At 35.0% G+C, this 26,370-nt stretch overlaps 1 protein-coding gene across 3 annotated transcripts in view; it reads left to right on the top strand.

Annotated features, from left to right (window-relative positions):
- The window catches only part of LOC149077637 (uncharacterized), a 260,154-nt gene extending 236,632 nt beyond the window's left edge, over positions 1–23,522 (top strand). For all 3 annotated transcript variants that reach the window (XM_089245186.1, XM_089245185.1, XM_089245187.1), the window contains 7 exons: positions 679–792; positions 1,022–1,156; positions 3,540–4,267; positions 4,414–4,486; positions 6,158–6,279; positions 8,417–8,581; positions 10,106–23,522. In XM_089245186.1, coding sequence (XP_089101312.1) covers positions 679–792; positions 1,022–1,156; positions 3,540–4,267; positions 4,414–4,486; positions 6,158–6,279; positions 8,417–8,581; positions 10,106–10,354 — 1,586 coding nt within the window. In that variant the 3' untranslated portion in view covers positions 10,355–23,522. The remainder of the gene's footprint in view (positions 1–678; positions 793–1,021; positions 1,157–3,539; positions 4,268–4,413; positions 4,487–6,157; positions 6,280–8,416; positions 8,582–10,105) is intronic.
- Positions 23,523–26,370: the final 2,848 nt, after the last annotated feature.

Here is a 26,370-nt window from a genome sequence, read left to right as displayed (position 1 = left end):
AACTTTTTCGTGAATTATCCAATCATCTGAATGGGGTCCAGTCCTAATTGATTATGATAATTGGAGCCCTACTGTATTTGATTGAATGGTACACTTACAATCATCACTGGGAATCCTAAACACCTTCTCAGAGATTCATTTTAGTTGAATGAATTTGAATGGTGCTGCGCTCAACTGTTGTTATTCAGCTGTCATATGCTTTGTGATGCAAATTATGTCATGAGAGTTGAGCACCTTTGAGTACATGAGAGTGAAAATTTCCCTTTTAACTAATACAAGAGAGAAGTATTTATTTTTAGAAATAATGATACACTGAATTTTTTTTTCAAGTGAAAAGTAATAAATGCAAATTTTTGTATATCTTTTTGTATCATTTTCATACAGGTCTAATTTAATAAGAGAAAAATTTCTTCTTAGAGTTTTCTATTTACTTGATATACACTTCATACCTCTTACAATTTAATTTCATTATACAGTATTGTTACATTAATGGGCAGAGATACAGGGTGTGAGAGCATTTTATTGTGCCCCCCCCCCCAGACCTTAAAGTCTACCACATGTGCGATTACATTAAATAAATTTTCACGAGAAAGTTTTACTTGATTATGTTTTAGTCATTCTCTGGTAATGACATGGGGGAAAACCGTGCTCTCAAAGAATATGTTATTGGTTTTCTAGCATCTAGTCCTCTTCCCGATGATTCCCTCTTGTCTGTCGAATTTGATGATGGAGATTCTGGACGGATACCATTGGAGGATATCAGAATGCTACCCCCAGATTTTCCTATTGTTTGTAAGTTTTTAATTTCTTTTTTCTGTTAGAAAAATTCTATGACTATCAGTGATGTTTTTGTAAATATTTATGTGCAAATTAACGAAATTTGAAACATCCTTAAGCCACATGTTCTTAGATATGTATGGAACCACCTTTATAGTGGATATAAAACAGTTTTAAACGTGAATGTGTGTGTCCTGTTAGATAATTAAAAATAAAAGGGCATTATTTTAATTTTCTTTTTCAGCAATGGAACCAAATCCTTTGTTAATACTTGGAAAGCGAAGAGCACGTAGTGACAAGGAAAGTGCAAATGAGCAAAAATCTCTGTCCTCTACAGGGCAGAAGCCTGAAAAGAGTACTTTGAAGATCAAGAAAAAAAGTATGTTGTGCATCAAATTCTGATATGAGCCATCTAATTTCAAAACCAGATAGATCACTTTTGGCAAATTTTTCAGAAGAAACAAAAAACCAAATAATTTCATTATTTATAGAAGAATTTTATTTATTTATTTTTCACAAAGTGACATTACAGAGAGAACAGACCCCAAAGCAGAGTGTTTTGCATTGTTCTGCAGTATAACTGATTGTTCAGTGAGGTACGCCACAGATTTCAGAATATTCTGCTTTGGGAGACACATGTAGACCAAATTTTAGCTCTGTATAGATATTGCATTAAGAGAGAAAAAAAATTTTTTTTGGATCTATTTGTTTTTGCAACAAAGCTATGGGGATCTATCTTGTTTTGCAACCAACCTCCTATAGCATTTTTTTTTAATGTTATGAGTTCTCCTACTGATCTGTAGGAAAACTAAAAATAAATGTCATAATCTGAAAATTTTAAAAAATGGATCTACAGGTTTTGAAATCCCACAGCTCACATATTGTTAATTTGCTCATACAAAATTACTTTGCAGACAAGTATCAAAATCCAGTCTTTTTTTTTTTTTTTTTTTTTTTGCAAGTTCAAATATTTGCTGGATCTTGTCTGTTACCATATTGTACAGCTTGTATACTCTTATGCTGTGAAATAAATAGTTATTGGTAGGTATTTTGGTGCTTTCAAACAAGTCTCTCCATAGAGAGCAGGCAGTCCTACAACACGATATTGACATAACATGAAAATTCAAGCATTTATTATCTTTACTTCAAAATATGGAACACAGATGGCAGCACTAGCAAGTACATGAAACAAGCAAAAAAAGTCGGACAACATATGTATGTTAGAGCCATGCATATACATACACTCACACAACATGTTCCAATATCTACTGATTTGTTAGAAATTTTGCAGAGGAATGTGTATGAGATGTGTGCTTGGTTTAGTTGTAATAGTGCTTTCAACTAAATGTCATCCCTGATATACTGATATGCATAGTGTCAATGCAATACTCGTGCATTGAAATTTGGTTTTATAAGTATATTAGAGAAGTTGATGATTTACAATTTTTACCATTTCACCAAAGTAATAGATGTCATATTTAAAAACAAATGTGTGCGTGCTTCTGTGTAGCGCTCAGCTCTCGGTCCTTTGTAATTTCCCATTTTCAATGATAATTTTTGCAACTTTTGTAGAAGCACCAGGAAAAAACATCCAGTGATTATTCTGTGGTCTCTTCTACTCCTTAGAGCAAGGGTGCTTAACCTTTCGTAGAATGAAGGCCACTTTATTTGTTTGAAAAAACATGTCACGGCCAATTAAGTGGAATGCCATTTTGCTGCAGATCACTTAAGTGCTGTGGAAGGTGCTGCACATTACTCGTGTGATTTGCAAATATGCTGTGGGGTCATTTGAGCAATGTGGAACTGTACCACGGGTTGCTTAAGCGTTCTGGAACTGTATCGAAGGTCACTCAATGATCTGTAAATATATTGTGAGTCACTTGAGTGCACGGCCCTCCATAAGGGTGGTGCTCACAAGGCTCCAGCTCTCGGGCCCGCAACAATTCTTCTTATGTTTTTTGTCTTTTCACACTATAAATTCACTATACAGGAGCTTGTGAAAAATCAAAATCTGGCCTGGGACCCACTAAATATCCAGCCTGGGGGCCCTGATGCAGAATGTGGGGGGGGGGCCATGCTTAAATAATCTGTAAACATATTGCGGATCACTCCAGTGATCTGTAAATGTGTTTTGGGTGACATGGCGATATGAAATGTGTTGTCGGCCACTCAAGTGATGTGGAACAGCACTTCAGGCCACTTAAACACTTGGGAACTGTGTTGTGGGTCACATAACTGATGTGGTACTGCACTGCAGGTCACCTAAGTGATCTGTAAATGTACCTCAAGGCACTTGAGCGATCTGTAAATGTGCTGTTTAGTTCTTTTTTGCAAAATCAGGTTTGAGGTCACAGGTGACATTAGATGACTCAGAGGTCCACATTTGGTCTGTGGGTCAAGTATATATACCTTAGAGCAGCAGTTCTCAACCGGTGCTCTGCGGAGCCCGTGAGGCTTCATATGTACTTCCCAGGGTCTCCACTGCTGCTCCAGGAAAATAAGAAAGACGATAAATTAAAAAAAAAATTTTAAATATTTTTAAGTAATAAAAATAAATCAGTAGCTTTGATGTATAAATAAAAAATAAGCCTACGGAGCTCTGCCATAGAAATTATATAGGAAAGGCTCCGTGAGTCAAAAAGATTAAGAACCAAAAGAGTACTGAACACTAATCCATATATAGATAACAGAGATTTAATAAAAGATTAATTATTCATTAACTATTTATTTTACTCATTATTCATTATTCTAAATCTTTGCAGGAACTGACAGTTCAGGAAATAAGAATGAGAAAGATTGTACCAAAGTAGGGACAGAGGTGGAATCAGGAAAACCAAACAAACTCTGCACCAACCTCACCGATCAAAACTCAATCGGCCAAAATAGTGTCTGCAATGAGAGCAGCTCGACAAAGTCTAGTCAGCTAGAAAGCAAAATGGAAGGGAAAGTAAAAAGCAAAGATTCAAAGAAAAGGATTGTTTCAGATTTGAATGAAGGAGACTCGCTGGCCACAGTGAAACCAAAGAAACACAAAAAACACAAAGATGAACACAAACATCACCATCACCACCATCATCATCGACATCATCATCACCACCACAAGAAACACAAATCACTGTCAGAGCAAGAGAACTCTGCTTCAAAATCCTATTCTTCAAAGAAACAAGAAGAAAATACTGTGATACCAGTGAAAATGTCAGAGACAGAAAAGAAAGATGGAGAATTGTCAGATGATTCGTTACCACTGTCCACGTTCAAGAAGATAAAGTCTCACAAAGAAATCAAGATTAAGGCAGAGAAGAAGTCAGAATTGACAGTCAAGATAAAGACTTCTCCATCCCCTCATACTGCTACAACCAGTGATCACGAGCGACCAAAAGTGAAAGAGCAACGGCGAAATGATGACGCTTCCAGCGACAGCTCTTCAAGTGATGAATACGAGGGTGAGAAGGGAAATGAGAATCAGAAAAATAAAAGGAAGAGGAAGAAGGTAACATTGTATCCAAATTTATCGATGTTGATCCAACGTTTTGAATAGTTGATCCAGTCATTATATAATATGTAAATTTTTAAAAAATATCATTAAAACAAGCTTTTGACTTTTATTCAATTGCTCAAATTATCTTTTCATTCCAGTCAAATTGTGGGGAAAACAAACCAAATAAACGTAAAGATAGAATGCCGTCAGTGGAAAAAAGCAAAATTGCAGGTATGAAAACATGCTTTTGTACCTTTTTACATCGCAAGTATTGATTTCATTCATATTTGTTTTCATTTAAGCAGAGCTACCACTTGTCTTACTTTTTAACAAATCTTGTCAACAAAATTTGCATAACTTTTTTAACTGAAGAGGGAATAATTGAAATATTGCCAAATAAGGCAAATGTAGCAGATTGCAATTAATGATTCTGCCAAAGAAAAAGTTATATAATTTTTTTCAGGTTATTTGGGGGGCAACAACAGTTCCAGCTTACCTGCTGCTTGGTTGTAAAACCTCATATGCCACCACTCCCAGTGACAAACCTTTTTTTAGCACAAAGCCACAAACAATTGTTTATTGAGCAGAATGCCCATGGCCATATGTCCCGCATTTATGAATGTTTTGCATTTTGGTCCAGTATTATTTTTCTATTTTTATTTATTGTGGGCCATTATTACCATGATTAATGGCCCACAATACCTGTCATACCTGTCTGTAGGCTGTAGGGCCATTAAGTCATGGCCCTACAACCATGAGCCGGGTCCCTAGGCTGGAATCTTTGGCAGGTCCCTGTATAATGAATTTATAGCATGAAAATAAAAAAAATTATGAGAACCGTCATGGCTCCCAGGGCTAAAACCTTGTCAGCCTCACCCTTGTGGGTGCCATGTGCCAGATAACCACACACATTACAGCTCTCTGTGACTACATTACTTACACTTGTCTTGTAAAGAGCAAGTATAATGAGGTGACTTTTATTAAGAAATTTATTTCAAAGACATTTGTGGTGCTCCAGAGACCACACAAAGCCAAATTTTCTCCTTAACGTTTGTGTATTTGATTTTTCTGGAAATATGGCTGGGTGGGAGGCACCAAAATCACACCAATTGCTTTAGCTCCACTAAAGCTGGCATTGACCAAAATGCACACCTGCCTCTTGTGATAGAGTACATTCTGATATTATGTTTTCAGGAGGTCTTGTCTGTTCCCTCAAGATTTCTCATCTTTGTTGCCTATTCTAGGTTTTATGACTCTGATGGTACCCAACAGCATTCAATTGCCTTCTGTATTTTTAGGATATGCAGAGGCATAAACAATGTGTACAAAGCTCTATAAAGAGCTGGAAATGAAAGTGCTTCAGTTGTCAAAAAATGATTATGATGGGATTGAAGAGTAAAATGTAAACAAATCATTAAAAAAATTATGTACAGCTCAGTGAAACCATTTGGTCTCTTATTTACATTGGACGACCTTATAATTTACACATTTTGCAATGCGTTTTTAGAAGTGTCTTGAAGGAGCTGCATTCTGAAAAACTTAATATATATTGTGAGGAGAGACAGAAAATAACTATCTGTGGCTGTTAGTACATTGTTTTGGCCAAAATTGTTTTGGCTGTCAAGTCATCTCTGTCATTTTGCTTTGGCTTGAGTCAATCTTACATGATACTGAAATGGTGTTATGAAAGAAAAATTGATTTAAATATTATTTTAAACATGAATGAATAATTTTTTTGAGTTTTTTTTCCTTCATAAGGCCTATGATTATACTGTTTAGAGGGGTGATCCCCCTCCCATCTAATTTTTTGAGTGGAAATCCTTTTTAAGTAACCATTCAAAATACCAGTACATAAATATTCCCCTTAAGCAATGATTTTAAAGTTAATGTTTTTCTTCAAAGCATTCTTACCCATGCGTCAATTATGGAGGTGGTCAGGAAAAGGCTATCGTCGTCCTGGAGCTAAAGGAAAGGGAAAGAAAGAATTTTATCGTGCGATACAAAGAGGAAAAGAGCTTTTGAAGGTAAGAATATAAAAATAATTTTTGCATGAAATTTTATGCAAGTTGCTTAATGATTATGCACATTGGCATATGAGCGTGATATTTTAGGTTGACCAGTCATAAGAGCGAATGACTGTTCATTTTTGTGCAATTTTTCTTTGAAATAGAGCTACATCACTACGCCTGCTGTGACTTTGTATTTTCTTTTTGAACTCTTAAGTTAAAAAGCAATGGGGTTTCAGCACATAAAACTCTCTATTCTTTTCATTCCCCAATTTCATCGAGTAGAATATTTGAAATGAACTTGTTCATTGCTTACATTTACTTTTTTTTACAACCCCCTTGCATCTATTTGATTAACCTATCTCAAAACATTAAACCGATATTAAAGTTTCAAAAAGTATATCAAAAATGGGCCAAAAACTAATTTTCAGTTGCATTATTAATTCATGGAAATATCTGTTTTTTTTAGCAATTGTATTTAATTTGGTTTGTTAAGAATATAGATTGAGCTTAGGTTATTGATTAACCGTAATCATATCTTCCTGTGTGTCTAACTGCAACCGAGTCAGTTGTAGTTCTCTGCCTGCTATGCGTGGCCGTGTTTCCTGGTTCTCTCTGCAGTTATTCTAAAGTTCAAATAAATCTTAGTTTATCATCAATTATTGCAACTGATACTTATTGCAGTAGCTTCGCTCGTGTGCATTTGGTAATTTGAAAATTGCTTTGTGCTAATTCCCCACCTCCACAATTTGAACCCTTCATGACTTCCTTTGGGGTTGAATTTTCAGAAATCTCTCTAGTGAGTCTATACAGGGTGTACAGGATGTTCTGCTAATGGACCAACAAACTCAGAGGGCTGTTAGTAGGCATCAAGAGGAACAAAAATTGCAATAGAATATGGTGTTGCAAACCACGCTGAGAGGGTGAAAATCGTAAAAAATGCATGCAGGCTCTGAGTCTAGAGGAGACGAAATGTGGTTGTCAGTTTATCGCTGAATGCATTCATGGATTTGCTCACCATATCTGACGTAAGCAGTGTCGCCAAATGCATGCGCTGGGGACGACATAAATTAGTGCTATTGCGGTAGTAAGCATGTGTAGCAGTTAGTTGTCTGTTTGAATGAGTATTCTCCATGTTCGCCAGATCTCAATCGGTGTGACTTTTTCCTATGGAGTCACCTTAAATCACTTGTATATGCGACGCCCGTGGGCACACCGGACATCAAAAGCATGCCCGTTATCTTCGAGCGCATCCGAAAATCGTTTTTACATTGTTGTAGACTGTGCAATGATGTCAGCGGCTGCCACTTCCAACAACTCTTGTAATAATTAATCGAATAAATCTTTTTGTAGTTATTATTGTACTTTTTGTTGTTCCAGCATGACGTCAAAACCTGCATGCATTTTTCGTGATTTTCACCCTGTCAACATGGTTTGCATCATGTCAACCATGTCACCATGTCCCATTGCAATTTTTGTTCCTCTTGATGTCTACTAACAACCCTCTGTGTTTTTCGTTCCATTAACAGAATACCCTGTGTATTATAAAATATAATGCTGACCAAATTTTATATTTATAGCTTCAGTGGTTTGGGCTTAGTGATGACTACCCCATATAACCTTTTAACCCCCCTCATGACAACTTTAGGGGTCGAATTTTGGAAAAAAAAACCTTCTTAGGTAGTCTTTATATCACGAAATGAAATCATGCAATAATACTACTAATTAAATTTCATATTTATAGCCTCAGCTGTTTTGGCTCAGCATGATTTCTCTATATAACCTTTGAACCCCCTTAGGTGACCCCCTTAGGTGTCAAATTTCGGAAAATCATTTCTTAGTGAGTCCTTTCATCTTAAAATAAAACTATTGACCAAATTTTATAGTTTCAGCAGCTTCGACTCTGATTTCGCTGTGTACCATTTTAACCACCTTAGGGGTCCAATTTCTAAGAAGAACCCCTTCTTAGTGAGTCTTTACATCTTGAAATGAAACTACTGATAAAATTTCATATTTAGCTTCATACATAGCTTCAGTGGTTTTGGCTCAGCGATGATGAATCCATCAGTCAGGTCATGTTATTATATATATATTGTGCCCACAAGCAGAATTACAAAATGTGGTTAATTTACCTATTCGTCATGTTTTGTTTCAGGTTGGTGACAGCGCTGTTTTCCTTTCGACTGGCAGGCCACATCTCCCATACATTGGCCGCATTGAGACCATGTGGGAATCATGGGGTGGAAAGATGGATGTTAAAGTCAAGTGGTTTTATCACCCAGAAGAAACAAAGAATGGGAAAAGGCTTACTCAGCTGAAGGTATATATCTTTTCAATGCATCCAAATGAATACCTGACAAGATCCAGTTTGTTACCAAAAAAAATTTTTTTTTTAATTGAACACAAGATGTTAAATATTAGGATCTTTTAATGAAATTATTATATTTTCTTCTTTTAGTTCATAAACTTAAAAAATTTGGTTTTGGGAGCCGGAAGTACTGAGCACAAACCACTTGTGTGTACCAGTGTATTGAATACTTAGTTATTGAATACTATGAATACTTGGTGTATTTACTGTACATCAGGTATCCCTTGATATTTTCTCCTTTTCAAATTTTTTGTGCTCTGAATGAATTCAAAGTATCAAAAATTAAGCTTCATTCTAGTCACTATCGTGTTTTTACAATTTTCCTCTCGAATGACCAAAATATTGAGTTGTTTTAAAACCATGAAAGAAATCCCCATATTTAGCTTCACATAAGATGTAAAACATTTTTTGAAAAGGAAAAATTTTGTTGCAGAATATATTTCAATAACATGTTAGACCTTTTTGACAGTCAGTTTTTCGGATCAATTTCCAAAGGAAAAAAAAGTTTGGGTATATATCTGGAAATACAGCGAAAGTCTGTTATACTGACAGTTCACACAATAATTGGGAAAATTTTCATTAAAACAGACTTCTTGTTATAAAAGCCTATTATCATTTTTTGCCCTGTCATATTATAAAATTGTAGAAAATTACTCCTTTTTATCTTTATTAACCTCTGTACGATCACAGATGTAATATTATACTAGCGAAATAAAGTCAAACAAGTGTTGTTTGTTTTCTTTCCTCTTTCTTCACCATTGGAAAACTTTATAGCAACCCTATTATCTACAGAAATTGCTTTTTCTTTCCCTCATTTCTTATAATGAATGTATCTTTCTACTATATACATGTAGGAGCAAATGAGAACATGTAGGTAGAGGGTGAAAAGAGGACTCTAAAAAGAAACTCTTTTATCTGTATTATCTGTTATACCTTTTCTTGTTACATATTTTTCTTCCTCCTTTTTTCTAACATGTGGTTAGGTTAAGACAAAGTTACCGTATTTATAGCCGATTCATTAAATAGAGATAATCCAAATTTCTTGCCAGATTTCGTTAACAATTTTTTTTTTTGGAATTTAATCATTTTTCTATGTAAAGTAACTATTTTCTAAAAATGGTTGGGGTTACAGCAAAAAGCTTAGAGGGCCACATTTGTCCCGCAGGCCATAGGTTTAAGACCCCTGTAATAGACTATCATTGTATAGTGATGGTAATATAACTTGTTTTTTTTATCAACCTATATAAGTTTGAATTTTTTATGGCACTATGTTGAGATTGTTGCTGAAATTTTGAATTTATTGCAAATATGTTATTTGATTTGTTTTGTTAATGAAATATAAAGTTACTCACACACGTTACCAATTTAATATATTTTCAAAATATGAACTATTTTTTTTTAGAATTTTTGAAATCCAAACCAAAATATTCAAATAAATACTCATGCCACTCTCAAATACTCTATCTATTGTTACAGGGTGCACTTTTTCAGTCACCACATTTCGATGAGAATGATGTTCAGACGATCTCTCATAAATGTGAGGTTTTATCTTATGAGGAGTATCAAACAAGGAAAGGCAGAGAGGGCAGCCCATCATCCACTTCAACATACAGCTCCCTCTTTGACAACAATGATATATATTACCTTGCAGGAACCTATGATCCCATCACTGGATCTCTCATCATGGAACCTGGTGTTCCGAAAATACCTGCACTTGAGAGTTAAATACCTGGTAATCAGAGAAAAACAAAATCTTTCTTTCTCCAAGTAATATGTGGGATGGTGATAATATGTTATTTTTTCCCTTTCTTCTGTCACACTGTTCTATTATCATTGAATAATTATACTCACCGAATTGTTTTTTTTTTCTCTCTCTTCGTAAAATGGTAATTGTGAACCACATAGTTTCTCTGAGATTTTCGTTGAATGCTGTACTACTTTGGTGTGTAATTGTTGCTTGTTCACCAAAAATAAGTACCAGAAGAAAAACAAATCTATGCATCATTGTGACTTTTGTGATTATGCCTTTACTGGAAAGGCATTCGTTAAGTCCCATCTTAGCCGCTAAAATGTTGTAGCACAATATCGTTTGCTATACGTTTTTTTCCTAAATGTTGTACTGTAGAGACTTAAATACACATTGGCTTGTTGGTTGTGTTATTTTAGTGATTTTTATCTCAATGTTAGAATTCCATTTGCCTTAAGAAAATATTAGCGCAGTGATTTATTGTGATAGTTGTATAAGGAATCGTTTGAATTTATCATTTTTTGCACTCATTGTTCACTCATTCAAAATGAAACCAGCATAGTGTTACTTTGTAGCTTTTTAAATTGAAAAAATCATGCTTGTGACTTTTAAACTTTAATTTCAGTTTTTTTTTGTGTTCATTTAATCATCATACATTACAGATACAAAAAAAAACTCTTGTACTTCAGGCTTATCTATCAATTCAGCTATTAATAACTAATAATAAAATATATTAACAAATAATCTTAATGCTATTTTTATAGGAGACAAAAGATAACATGAGAAGAGGAAAAAGCTGAGAATTTAAGCTCCTAATAGGCTAAGAAGTAAGATCTGATTTTAAAGCTTAATATGGAAGTTTAAATATCATCAAACCTTCTACTACTTTACCGCACACCAACTCCTCTCATATCACCATACAACAATATCTAATGCTTGGACTGGTGATCCTTGAACCTGTTTTAGCAGGATGGATGAAATTCGCTTTGTAGACTGCACTTGACCCACGGGTTGCAGTTTGTATGCCTGCTATAGAGGATGCTAGTGAAATTCTGGGCGAATTTCTCCTCCTCAAAAAATGACTCGTATATAAGCAGAACTCCCACAATATAGGAATAAATTTTCAGAGTTACTCAGCTTATGCACAGTATCTCAGTTCAGATACATAGTGCATGAATTATACATCTAATACCTGTAGAACTGCATTATCAGTCTTAAAATGTACTATGACTTATGAGAACAATTGCACAGTGTCAGTTTCGGTATTAGCAGTGCAAGTTTTTTTTCCTATTGATTACTGTTTTTCCTGAAGATGATAGTGGTAGGTTAACCAGGTCTGTTCTAAAATAAATATTCATAAGCTCTTCATAATACATAACTTTATTTTTATTCTGAACCATTTAGGAAAAATAAGATAGATTATGAGATGAGTACTTTTTGAAATAGGATACATTGATATTAGGGATAAAGGATTTTTGACCTCGCAAAAAATTCTTCTCACTGGCTGTAACCATTGGACACTTTGATATCTTGCAAAAGATGTGAGGCAGGGTTAATCTGGCCATGTCATGTAACTGTTACAGTAAACGTGATAAATTGGTTATTATTCATAATAACCTAATATTAGTTTAATAAATTTATCACTTTTACCTATAAATATGCATAATACCCAAGCATCATTGGTAAATTTTATAAACACTGAAAACATTATCACTTTTACTAGCTTATACATAATAACCAAGCGTCAGTGAATTTGTTAAACACTTTAAATTTATCGCCTTTAGTTGTGATTATGCATAATACTCACAGTTTAATTGGTGAATTTGATAAATGTGAAAAAAAAAAATCCAAATGAGCCTAGTATGTGTGGTCAATGTAGTCGGGCCGTAATATAATGATAAAACATTTTATGATCATATCCCAATGTAATGATACAATAAATGTATGAATTATAATATATAATCATATAGTATGAATCATTTTTAGCAACAATGCGGCGCTTGGGTATTATGCATAATCGCTGGTGAAAGTGATAATTTTTTAGTACTTATTAAATTTACCAATGATGCTTGGAAACTATGCATAATTGCTAGTAAAAGTGATCAGTTTAGAATGTTTATCAAATTTACCAAAATGCTTGTCAATTATGAATAATAACTGGATTTATCACATTTACCATAACATAGCCATTGGATTGCCTGTACAAGAGTTTTTTTTTTTACTCTTCAAGTTTCACATTTCCAATTTCATTTGTATTATAACCTATAGTAACATTAACAAGAGATGTTTTCAAAATTTTATTGTTGCAGTAGAATTCACGTTCTTATTTGTACAAAAATATTAAAATGTGCTTTGTGATAAGAAACAAATTAATTTAAGCACACACACAAAGTTGATACATGGTCTAAAAATGAAAAATTTCGAATATGTGTTGTTCGAAAAAATATCTTTCAAGCTATGCAAGGGGGAAAAAAAAGCAGCAAATAAATTAATTGGGATGTTTGTTACAAAAAAAAATCTCTGTTCTATGCAATACTTACTGAAAAATGTAACAAATGTTCCGATGTTGTTACAGTATTGATATGTATTGCATGTATGTGTTGTGCACAATCTGTGCTTACATGTGAAACTCACGTTGAACTTGCGCTGTGTCATACACTCATGAAAATTGCTGAGAAAGATGTTAAGATAAAAAGTCTGGTCTGTAAAAACTATATGTAAGGAGAGTCTTGTTTGTGTAGAATCGAATCACAGAACTAATCTTTCTATTCTATATTATATATGTGAGTGTAATGTCAAAACGAGCCTTTTTAATGTACCTATATAATATTTTATGTGAGGAATAAAAGACCTTACATTAAGATTGAAAATTTATCAAAATCTGTAACTTTACTTAAAAATTGATTGTGATTGGCATTCATTGAAATCATCTCAGGTGGGTAGAATATTCCGAAAGCAATTGAATGCAGATTTTATTCATTTATCAAATAATTTAATTTTAAGGTATTTCTAAGATGGTAAAAATCAAAAATTCACTTTTGTATGGTCATTGAAATTTAATCTCACAATGTTTTTAAAAAAGCCTTGAATTATGTAAATTATAGAAATGCTGCAATAAGAGCCTGTGTCTACTACTTGCGCATAAAGCGAATTATTTTTCCATGTATTAAACCATCAGTGGATCAGGCACGAATCCAGAATAATGTGTCATAGGGGTGATTTTTTGTGCATTAATCTTTGTTGTCTCATAGGTTATGGAACAACCCATTTTTAGATATTATCAGGCTTTTTTGGGGGTGGGGGTAATCTACATCCCCTACCTTTGGATGCACATCTGCATTGAATTCAAATACACCAGCGTTTCTCTACCTATGATCCTCGTACCAGAAGTGGTCCATGACAATGGTGTACTCGTACAAAAATTAATTACCATGGTGCAGTGCAGTTTGTTCTATCCCAGCGTTTCTCAACCGTTGATGCCAGAGGTGACCTGCAGGCGGATGATAAAGTTATTCACCCATTGTAGTTGATATTAGTAATACCCATATGGGTTCAAATAAAATTATACTGTCATACTTAGGTTCACCATACATCATTAAGGAGAATGTGGGAAATTGCTATCTTAAATAAGGGATATCACTAAATTTCGCCAAAAATTATTTTAAAAATGTATTCTGTTCATTACTGCTAAAATTGCTGAAGGGTGTGGAAATAAAGGGCTGCTACAAATCTCAGTTAACAAAAATTTATTTCAAGAAAAAATGTTCAAATGATCTGAAGACTATATATTTCATTGAAACAAATACAGTAAAAACTGGGATCTTAAATAATAATTCATAAAATACAGGACATTACCAATTGTCAACAAAAACATTGCCAAAAGTAATCACAACCACCAATCATAATTAAAATTGCTGAAAAAATTTTAAACTTGACAGATATGCGAGATGAATATTTATATTTTTGCCATAATGCATATTTTGAAAATGCTGTGCATTACGAATTATGTAATTATTACAAATTCAAATAAGTAACATTGAAAAAAACAGGATCCAAATTAGTCCATCAAATTGTTTCAGACATTTTACTGGTACTTGTTTTCAGAAAGGTTGAGAAACACTATTACTGACAGTATAATTCAAAATCGAGAAGTTCTCAATGGATATTAAAAGTAAATTTTTTCAGTGCCAAAATTTTGATTTCACATAAAACCAAAGTGGTTTTTTTTGCCTATGTCATCTAGTGATGTGTGTTGATAAATCTTTAGTTTTCCTCTAATCCCAAGAGTCAATCTGTTTTTTTTTCTTTTTTGTGTTTATTAGTTTTGCTCAATTCTTGCATTGTGATATATACATTTCCCAATACGTTTCGCTCAAAATATTCAATTTTTTCTGATGGGGGGGGACATAAAATAAACTTTTAATGTTATGAAGCTTCTGATTGATATTTTTTATCAGGAATTTCCTGGGAAGACATTTTTTTTTTGCTTAATTATAAATAAAATTTGAGTTATTGAAATCAAATACAGAGTAAAGCATTCTGTGTATATGAATGTGATTGTAAAATTGGTCTTTTATTTACATTGACAGAATTCCTGTCTGTAACTGTTATTTATTTTGTTATGAGGACAACCCAGATGCTACATTTTATGAATTTGGTTGGGGAAAAATGTAGAAGACACTGTAGAGATAAACTTCTTGCCAAAAGTTTTATTTAGTCTTTCTATTGTGTCATCAACATCTTTGCATACCAAGTTGTGTGCAGTTAAGTTTATACAGCTGAACCCACTTGTAACGAACCCACTTTCAGTAAGAGTCTGGATTTAACCAGCATATTAATACATTTTGTTTAGTACAATGCTAGTTGTATGGAAATCCTGTTGCTTTTAGCAAGTAAGTTTTCATGGTAGCTAGGATTTAACAAGCGAATTGAAAGAGAAACTTGAAAAAAATAGATGCTAAAATGGAGGGAGAATGAAAGATAAATGGAAGAGTAAACACTCAAAACTGTATGAGTTTCTTCTGCCTCTCTTACACAATATGGCAATAATACACTTGACAAGGAATGTCAATAAAATAATTAAACAAAAGGCCTATTACAGCATAAGATTTGTTTATCAATGTGCAGGAATAGTAGTGCTTCGCCTAGAAGGGAAGAATGAGAAAGGGAAATGAAGATTAGAGAAATGACTGACCAATCAAAACTCTATGCTAATGGGTATCTGGCTTCACTTCCAAACTCAGTGTGTTTGAATGTGAAGATAATAACCACAATTTGCTTTTTTCCCGTGTGTCATGTTCTTTATTTTTTGGTGAAAAAAATGTCCAAAAGCAATGTTTTAACTGTCGAAGATGAAATGAAAGTTATAAAAGTGCTAGAAAATGGGGGAAAAAATATTTTACACATATAATGTCTATACAGTGTTTTTTCTTTTGAATATGGATTAGTGAGTGACTGGATTTAACAAACATTTTTACAGAAAACAAGCTTATTGTTATAAATGGGTCCAGCTGTATTTTGTTGGGCTCCCAAACCCTATGGGAAGGTGCTGGGAACCAAATCATTTATTACTTTACTGCACACTGACTCTGGTCATATCGCCTATGGCAACTTCCTACTAATGGAGATGGGTGGGAAATGAAGGTTTATCAGTGGTTGTCTCAGGCTTAGTAGGTAAAGAACTTGTTTTTTATATGTTTTTCTTTGGGATTGAACCCATGGACCCTCACAGTAAACTTCATGGTGGAAGACGAACATATATATATATATTACCACTGCACCATTTGGGGAACCAAATCAAATCGTCTCACACAGCCTGCTAAGGGAGTAAGTAACACTGCAGTAAATTGCCTCGTGGCAATATGCAGGGACTGAGAGTAGCTGTAGTCAGATTAAGTTTTTGGATGATCGCTATAAATGTATAAGTGAAAAAAATAAATGAAAAATCCCTTGGCTAAATTACTTGTATGATTATTTATATTTTCATTCTAAAGGAAGTGACAGAGACTGCTGATTTACCCTCACATGAAATTAATTAGGTTTATCATCAGGTCCTATTTTAATCTTTCTACATGAATTTTTTTTCTCCCTAAAAATCACTGTGCCATCTTTTGGTATTCAGTGTCATTGTTCTATTCAGTTATAGAATTTATTTGAGAACTTCGAAACGGAAACCTTTTTAGCCCCCCCCCCCCTTTTTTTTTGATGCAGCATTTCTAATATTTACAATTTTCAAATAAATTAGTACCAATTACACAAAATAAAGCTCTAACAACCGTGTTTTTTGATATCTTAATGGAAGGTCTTTTTTTTTCTATCTTCTTTTTGAAGTAAGTTATGAACCAATCGATGAATTTTCACTCATAGGTTAGAGATGAGTACATGTAGTTATTTTTATTTAATTTTATGAAGGGCCTACGTGTTTAATATAGCAAGACCAGGTTTTCATGTCTGGCTTTTCACCTCTTTGTCTCATTTTAGCTGTGATTAAATACAATCATCTGCTCATTTGTTTATTGTTGATCAGAGCTTCCGGTGTATGTAAGCTGCATAATACAGTATATGGATTTGTATTATGACAGCTCATGCTATTAGTTATTCTAGTTTTTCTTTTTCTTTTTTTGAGTGCCATGTTTTGAGCTATATTTTATTGTATTTTACCATGCATCTAAATGAAAATGAGAATGCTATGAATTGTTCTTTTAAAAATTTCATACAAAATTCATGCATTTTTGCACTTCATGGGTGTATCATGTAATTTATGTGCTCCATAAACATTCTATGTTATAGTTTTGTTTCATTTGTGTTAGTGATGGTCTTTCGAAGTAAGTTTAAAGAGATGGAAATCATTGAATTAATTATCTGTTATGTTTGATAGCTTTGGAATTCATGTTATACGTGCGGACAAGTCTGTTTATCATAATTTTGGGTGCTCAAGATTTAATTTGTGCACTTTTAAAGAGTCTTGTATGATGGAGTTACATCTTCAAATCATCTTGTTTCACAGATGTTTCTACTTTGTGTACGATAATGAACTGGAAACGATGAGTGATAGTGTGCAGCATGAAACTGTTACTGACACCAGACGAAATTGCATTAATGACTTCTGTTTTCTTCAGATATTCTTCCTGAGTTATCAAGGAAAAGAAAACACGATTTGAAATCAGACTGTCATAAAATATTTGAACTGAGATTCATCCATTTGCAATGTGTATATCTGTGCGCTTTTGTATAACAAAAAGCATCTTCTTCACTGATCGTGCTGCTTTTTTTTGCTCGCATAGTGTGCATGCAAGCAGATGGAACTTCTTGCTGGCACTTAGTGTGTAAATTCTATGTAGCACCTTGTTTTTTTCATGTAAATTGTCTCTGTACAGTGTATATATACAAGTGTTGTGTGTGCGTGTATATGTTTGTGATTTTAGGTCACGTGACTCAGCCATGTTTAGAATAACCCTATTTTTGTAAGCGAAGAGGAAAACTATGCGACTGTATCGAAGGTTTGTCTGGTCTTGTAAATGTGAATGATTAATGGGGATGTATAAGTTTCTTTTTCTTTTTAAAATTCAAACTCGTGGTAATGTTTTCACAAAAGCCATGTGATGTATGTATATGAAAGGTGAGGGGGATTGGGGCTATAGAGTAGAGAAGTTAATGGTGCCTCTGGTTTCATTTTCATTATTAATATCTTCCCTCCATTAATGAAATAGCTGTAGTTATTTGTTTTGTATAATGATCATTATTATTTGTTTCGAAGATAATGGAAGGAACGTCCAAATGCCTTATGGTCGAAGTTTGATGAAAGTTTAAAAATGCAACAAAATGAGAAAATGTTTCACTTTTCGTCATCATCATTATTATTATTATTTTGTTTCATAGGTGATATTGCAGCAGGGCATGCGTCCAATTTTTTTTCATCTATGTAGAATTTTAGCTTGTTAAATTGTTATTTGTTTTGCTTGTTTGTTGCTAAGTCTTCTTTTTTTTTGCTCTATTGGGGAACATGTTTCGATATCGATCATGTTCCACATTATAATTGTTTTTAGTTTGTTTTTTTTATTTTCTAAGCTTTATTATTTTTCCCCCCCCCCTCTTTTTTTTCTTCACTTTTTTTTTTGCTTTGCAAAATAAACGTTGAGTTTTATTCGAAAAAAGAATTCCTTGTTTTTCTTTAATGAAGAAAATTATTTCATTTTCATTTTTGTTAGAATGAATGTGATTTTATCGGCTTTATTTATAAAATAAATTTTCAGTTGAAGATAAATAAGTTTTTCTCTTGCGGCTAACACTTATTTTCAATGAATTTGGTGAAAATGGAGGTAAGCCCACTTCTTGATGCCAGTGAATTGCCTAGTTGATACCCTATTCATATTTTTCCTCATTGAACAAAACGAAACATTCTGGTCCACTATGATATTGAAACTAGAATAGTGACTTTTTCCCCCAATGAGCAAATCTTCATTCAACTTTTATAATTGTGTTTGGGTAAAGCTCGGGGCTGGACAAATCCCAGGCACCAAGTCGCCATGGCGACTAAAAGATTGATACTGGCACCTTAAATTTTGTAAGTGTGATTACTAGTTTGGGCAAGAGAAATACACCTGGCTCCTAAAACATTTAGTTGGTGCCTAGATTTTTCCTCGATTTGTCAAGCCCTGGTGTAGCTGTAAGAAATATAAAAAAAAGGATGGGAAGTTCACAGAGCTTATCTTAAGAGGGAACAATCAGAAATCGAGATTGATTTTTCAAAATTATTTCTTCGGAAAATATCTCAGCTCTTATAAATTTTCAGTTAAAGCCTGTTACATTGAAATGCATATAATTGGAATGGCAAACTAGATTGCGACAATATCATTGTTGTTGTTATTATTTAAATACCCACAGAAAACATATGATGTAGATTTAAGTAATGAAACTGCTGGAATATAATGAACTCCAAAGTAGTTTTCATTAACCAAACCTCAAATTCCATTAATTTCTTGACAAAAATAATTAAAAGACATTATAAGAATCAAATATTTTTGTTGACAGTAAAAACGAGGGAATTATTTGAAATTTTTGGCGAGGATTTGTTGGAAAAGTTTTTAGAAGTGAGCGTTAAAATTTATTAATCATGCTTATTTCCTCATCTAATCATTTCGTTAATGATGCTGTTTGTATGTTTCAAATTTTAATCATGTTGATAAGTTAATGTTGATGAATGAATATAGCTAATAATGGCTGTTGGATGAAACGTTCCTCGATGCTGTTTGTTGTTAAAAAAATGTCAACTGGTGTTTTGTGCATTGATGTTTCTGATGGTGCTTCATTCATTTCTCGTGCTAAATATTGTGTTAAATTAATATTAAATCATGGTTATTTTTTTCTTGGTGGTATCGGCAACCATTTTCGGTATTCGAAAATAGTCTAGGAAATTTTGTACTTTTTGATCCACTAGATTTAAATTTTGTTACTATTGATGGGGAATCCCCTAATTGATTCTAATTTAAGTGATAGAGTAGGGACATACCTGTATGGAGACAAAGAGGTTTCGATTATTTTTGTCACTTTTCCAGTAATCCAGTAAGTCTGTGTCGTCTTGATTGTCAAGCACCTTTTGCTGTTTTGATTGAAAGGAATGCAGCTTTCTGAATTTCTGCTCACCCTCCTTCCGCCTTATTCAGCTTGGAACTTCCGTGCATGCATGTAGGGCACTGCCTAAGTGGAGATCATAGGTAGTGTCAATTTATCTCAGCCTGTGCATTATAGATTTATTGTTAACCGTAAATATTCTTCTACAGTAAAATTTAAAATTTCCTATCAAAACTGTGTAAAGATAAAGTTGAAGAGATTAGAGCCGTATCAATATGCCTGGTACATTCGGCTATGTCTGGAAGCCCCATAATCTTCCATTTCAATAACTGCTAGCAATTATGGTAGGCTGATGGCATAAAAAGTCTCTTCATAGTGAGCAGGCAGACCTTCAACACGATACTTACATAACATGAGAATTCAAGCATTCGTCATTTATACTTCAAAATATGGAACACAGGTGGTAGCATCAGCAACACGAAACCAGCATTACTTTAGCAACATAAATTTGTTAGCGCCAAGCATACACACACACACACACACACACACAAAACACCTTCCCACATGCAACTGATTTGTTACAAATTCTGTAGAGGAATGTTTGCGAGGTGCATGAACGGTTCAGAAGAAGACTGATGGCACATATGTGAACATCCCCTTTTATAGTCAGACCACGGAAAGATGGCCTCTGACCAGGGGCGTCGGAAGTGTTTCGACCCTATGGGGGTTCATTTTGAGTTTTATGAACGAAATACAGATTTCTATATCGATTCTGTGGGTACTTGGACCCATGCCACTAACCGGCTCCTACGGCACTGCCACTGACCTTGTATGACCTTTGTCACGATAAAAGAAGGTTCATTCTCCACAAAGTAGGAGAAAAAATAAAATAAACATCCTCCATGGTTGTACTGGAGTTATTTTCTCCTCCATTTCATCCTACTTGAGAATGAACCCTCTCCTTTCGTGATGAAGGTCACACAAGGTCATCTTTCCATGGTCACACTACACATAGTCTTTATTAATATTCCATGCCTTGTAAGAAAAATATATTCCCAACATTTGAAACCTGATGTGAAACCTGATGAGGATACAAAAATATAGATTAAATAGACTAAAAGGTGGCGTATTGATTCAAAGAACTGCTGCAGAACCTTTGGAAGATACGTACTATTAATTTAATGAATGTTCAATTCTATTGTCATCACCATTAAAAGATTCCTGAAATTTAACAATTTTTATTGGATATCAAAATGTCTTCACATTTCTCTGTATAAAATTCATTGAAACTGATTAATTTATAAGGCAAAATACCGGAAATGGTTGCTGTTATTCTAATGTGTCAAAATTTCGAGGCAGGCTACGAAAAATGGCTTCTTCGCCGATATTGATTGGATGTATTGGCAAACATCTTGTAAAAGGGATATATTACACATCAAATCTTTATCAAGGTTTTTATGAAGCTTTCCTACCTCTACAGAATAGAACTTAACGTTCTTTCCAGCGATTGATTCGTAGATGAGGTCATAGTCAGGGCCACAACTGGTGGGGAGCAGTGGCAAAGCCTCTTAGACACTGTAATGGGCCATGACCAAAGGGACACCGAATTCACCATTTAGCCGCTCCTGATTAGAAGCGTATTTACGGGGGGGGGGGGGATTAGCGGGCTATTACCAGCCTAGGGTGAGCGGTGGGGTAAATATTAGTAAACTGTGGTCAAGAACATCAAATTAGAACGGAAGACGGGTGGAAAAATTCGAATATGTATACATATAGCCCGCAGGCGGTAATAAATTCGCCTCGTCTGCGAATGCGGAAGAGTCAAAATGGAAGCCTCCCCCCCCCCCCCCCGCGCCAAGTGATTTTTCTGAGGCTCAACCCATGGCCTCACATCCTGGAGCAGGGATCCTAGGCTGGCTCCCAGGCCAGACTTTTCACGGTCCCTGCTGTAGCGAATTTATAGCGTGAAAAAACAAAGGGTCCCAGAGCTAGAGCCAACCCTACTTCTGGGGGTGGGGCATGCCCCTACTTGGTAAATTCTCGAGAATTTGAACTAGATTTCATTTTTGTGATGCTCCTCTCTCTTCTTTTGAGGCCCACGGTCACATTCTTTCACTCACTCATACGGTCACCCATTCACTTGGTCTCTCATTCGGCCATTCATTTATACTGTCACTCACCCATCCTTGGTCAGTCATGGTTCCTAGCCCAATCACTTGGTCACTCACACAGACAGACAGACATGGCCGCCCAGAGAGACCATCTTGCCAGTCACTTATGTGCAGGAGCGTCGGAAATTTTTCGAATCTGTAGGTACTCGTCTTTCCTACATTTTATGTAGGAAACTTTGATTCCTATGAATCAATTCTGGTGGTGCTCGGACCAGTGCCACAAATTACCCGTGGATGCTGAAACATCCATAGAACCTCCGGCTCCGACTACACTGTTTACTTGGTCACTCAAACGGTCAAGACAGACGAACTATCGGGAGTGAAATTTCCGATGGCGAAATGTACGGAGAACGAAACGTCAAGGGCAAAATGTCGGAGGTGAAATTTCCGTAAACTACTGCTCACTGTATCTAGCTGCGGCCCTGGCCACACTCACAGCTGCCATCAGAGTACCATTTTCAATCCGGAATCGGTGGTTTGCTGAAACGTCGGAAGAAGGCGGCTATCTAAGTGTGGATTCACATCTACAGACATGTCAGACACGGCAAACATTTTTCAAAAATGTCCAGAGACGCTGACTGAAGAACACATTGGGAAGTCGAAAGTTGCTGGTCGCCCAGTATGTACGGTACTCAAAAGCGTACGCAGGAGAGGGAAAATGCATTGCACTTTTTTTTCAGAAACTATTGGGAGGAACTCAGCCCCCTACATGGGGGCCTCAAATGACCTCAGTCCGGCGCATATGAAAATGTTTGTCTGTGCCTACGCAGCCACGATACGATAGATATGAATACGTTGATTGGTTTTAAGTTAAAGAATGTTTGGCGTGTGTCTGTAGATGTGAATCCAACCTAAATCTGCATCGATCATGCAGAAAACGAAGACGTTATAGAAATTTCGGGAAAATTTTAATTTTTTTTTTCTTTTCGTTTACTCGTGTTTCTCTTTGTCCAATGTACCATGTTGACTTCGTCGAATTTTGTGCGTGTTTTGAAATCTGCTGTATCGCTTCGTTCGATGTGCAATTATCTGTTTGCTCTTTTCTGTCTGTTCTATAATTTTTGCAGGGAAAAAAACTCTATTACCTCGAATTTCCAGAAAAATGAACAAGAAAAAGGCAAAGAAATGATGTTAATAATGTTCTCTCTGTCTCTCGTTATAATTTTTGCTCTAGTTCTGTGATTGCGAAGTCGGTGGCGTCGCTAAAAAAAAAAAAAAATGTTTCTGAGATAATTATTCGGACTGTGTCAAGAGGTTGACGTTAAACCGCCGGTGTGATATTAATAACAGAATCTAATTCTCTGCACAGCACTAATTATGTAGTTTACTTGAAAATATCGTTGTTTATGATGATCATGATGAAAATTCAATAAAAATGGTTTTTTTTTCTTTTGTATTCGCTGAAGAGGTTTGGCTGCGCATTTTTCATTGTTTATGGATTCCTAATTATTAAAATACAGTCAAATCTTTATAAGTCGAATGTGCAGCGGCCGACAAAAGACTTAAACGTTATCGTTCGACTTATCGGAAATTCCGATTTCAGAGTGGGAAAAAAGGAAGATTTATTCAAATAACAGCGCTATTTACGAATATCGTATTAGTAAAACGCGTCAAACTACTGGAGATGAAGAATTTCAAAAAGACACAATATTTTTGATTTAATCGTATTTAATTATTGAGAATATTTAGATATAAATTAGACGTACATCAGCGCATGAAAAATCCCAGGCGCCAGGTCATAGTGCCTAAATTTTCCATTTGTGATTACTGTTTGGTGACAACACAAGGTTTTCGGAATTTATATCCAGTGTCGTCGGAGCCGGGGGTGCTGCCGATGCTCGAGCACACAAAAAATTTTGTATCATGTGGCAGAGCACCCTCAGAATTAATTTTGAAACCAAAGTCGAAGATTAAAAACTCAAGTTGAGCACCCACAACCAAAATCCTTCCGAAGCCCATGTTTATATAAGCATGTCTCTCGTCTTTAAAAAGGGGTCACCAAGTCCCGGAAAAGTAAAAAAATAATATTATTTTGCACATTGTTTTCGAAAAAAATTATTTGCTCTTAAGAAATCGGGTCGGCGCCTAAATTTTATTGCGATTTTTCAAGCCCTGACGTCAGACAAATGAATCTGCGTAATTATATTGCTAAATGCTAAATTCTGCTATCTTTTAAATTCTGCCATTTCCGAAAACTTCAAATTAAGGGAAAATTTTAACACTGAAATACGGAAAAAGTTCTGGGGCTGAGTGAAAAATTCGACTTAAACATATTCGAATTTTCGGCGTTCGACTTATCGCGACTTGACTGTACTTAGCTTTTGTAGCGTAAGCTGTATGAATTAGTAAGTTCCAACTTTTGATTTTTCAAATATGAGTTTTATATATAGTTTAATATATAGTTTTTCAAAAACTTCAACGACTATTCTGTGGTTTCTGGGCCTTTATATTGATTGAAATAAAGAAGAAATTGGCTTTTACTATATCGAACCAATCAGTTCTTTATTTCACTGAACAGGAGACTTCCTTCTCAGCCAACACAGCACTAAATATATCTCTACTTAGCATAATATTGCTTCAGCCCTGAAACCGCTGTTTGGACTTGCTTTCTTCGGCTTAATTAAAAGTTGGAGTTTACTTTGGATAGCCATATTTCTTTGAGAAAAATACGAAATATTATCAATACGGGGAAATACGGGACAGTATACCCCAGTTGTCAATTGTAGATAAAACTACCAGTTATTGATAAAATTGCGAATGGGCGGGAAGTAAAAGGCTCAGTGAATTGATATATATTTCACTGAGAAAACATCGATTATGATAAATATGGGAAATGAATATTTCTAGCCACATTGATATATAATACATTCTGGAGCCACAATTCAAATCATCTCCATCCTTTATTGTAAAGCGAAGATTACGAATTAAAGTAAAATTCAGTAAATAGAAGTCATTAAGTAAAAGTCACAAGACAATATTCTACACCTTGGAAGCCACTTTCAAATCGACAATCTTCAAATTTTTAGCTACAGTTTCCAGTTAAAATGTCTTGTCTAAGTATATTTACAACCCATAGAGTTATCATCCAAGTAAAGAAAAAAATTCGCCGTACCACTTACAATTACAGAATAAACAAATCCTGCACATTTAAATCTGCAATTTTTGCCTACACCTTAACCTTAAAGACTTCATTTCTCTCCAAAAAATTAAATACCTTTCTTACTCTTTTACCTAACTATCTCCGATCATCCCCCAAAGTTTTGGAACTTCCCCCATCCTTTGCCTTTCATATCAGCTGGCCCCCAGATCTCTCAAAATTCAAACTAAAGACGTTTCTTCTTCGGATATCCCCACCGAATTCTATTTGACATTTTGTTCAGTTTTCTCATTGGATCCCGCCCCCCTCACAATCAGGGCCGTCTTAAGAGCATCATGGGCCCCCGGGCCAACTGATTTTTCTGAGGCCCTACCTGGCGAATTCTCGAAAATTTGAACTGGTTCTCATTTTTGTAAGGCCTCTGGCGTTAAGAGTCACTGCTCACAATATTCCTTTATTGGCTTCATTTACAACTCTAACCCAATCTTTGTCCATAAAGCAGGCATCGTAAAATTATTTAAAAAACGTTAACCTCGCTCTATGGGCCCCTATGGAATCCCCTTAACTTACCATCCGACTGGAAAATGAACAAAATCATTCTAATTCCATAAATCTGGCCCTCTTACTGACCCCCCCCCCCTCAATTTCAGACCTATTGCAATCATCTCATCCTGCTCTAAAATTCTTGAGCACATTTTGGAAATTTGCTCCCCCCCCCCCTTGCCTTCATAAACTTTTTCTTCCCTAATCACCATGGCTTTAGACGATCACTCTCTACTTCCTCGCAATTGGCCCTTTCCATGACCTCTCGGGAGCCGTCGATAAAAGCTCACAAACTGATGTCATTTTCTTAAATTTCTCAAAGGCATATGATATAGTCCCCATGACAAATTACTTAAACTCTCAACACTCGGCTTGAACGTTCAATTGCTCAATTGGATGAAAGCTTCCCTAAAATAAAGCAAACAATATGACCATTTCAAAAACTACAACTCCCCACCGGCCACTGTAAATTCTGAGACCCCCCCCCCCCCAGGGATCATTAGATTTCCTTACTTTTGTTTCTAATATACATTAACGATCTCCCAGAAACCCTCAACTGCAAAACTAGACTTTTTGCTGACTTTACTTACCTACCGTACCATAAATCACGAGT

Source organism: Pholcus phalangioides, unplaced genomic scaffold, assembly GCF_987345545.1.
Source record: "Pholcus phalangioides strain wild (caught in Gottingen) unplaced genomic scaffold, Ppha-v1.0 ptg000015l_1, whole genome shotgun sequence".
NCBI classification, from domain to species: Eukaryota; Metazoa; Arthropoda; class Arachnida; order Araneae; family Pholcidae; genus Pholcus; species Pholcus phalangioides.
Note: the sequence above shows the minus strand (reverse complement) of the source record. Positions and strands in the feature narration are given on the sequence as shown.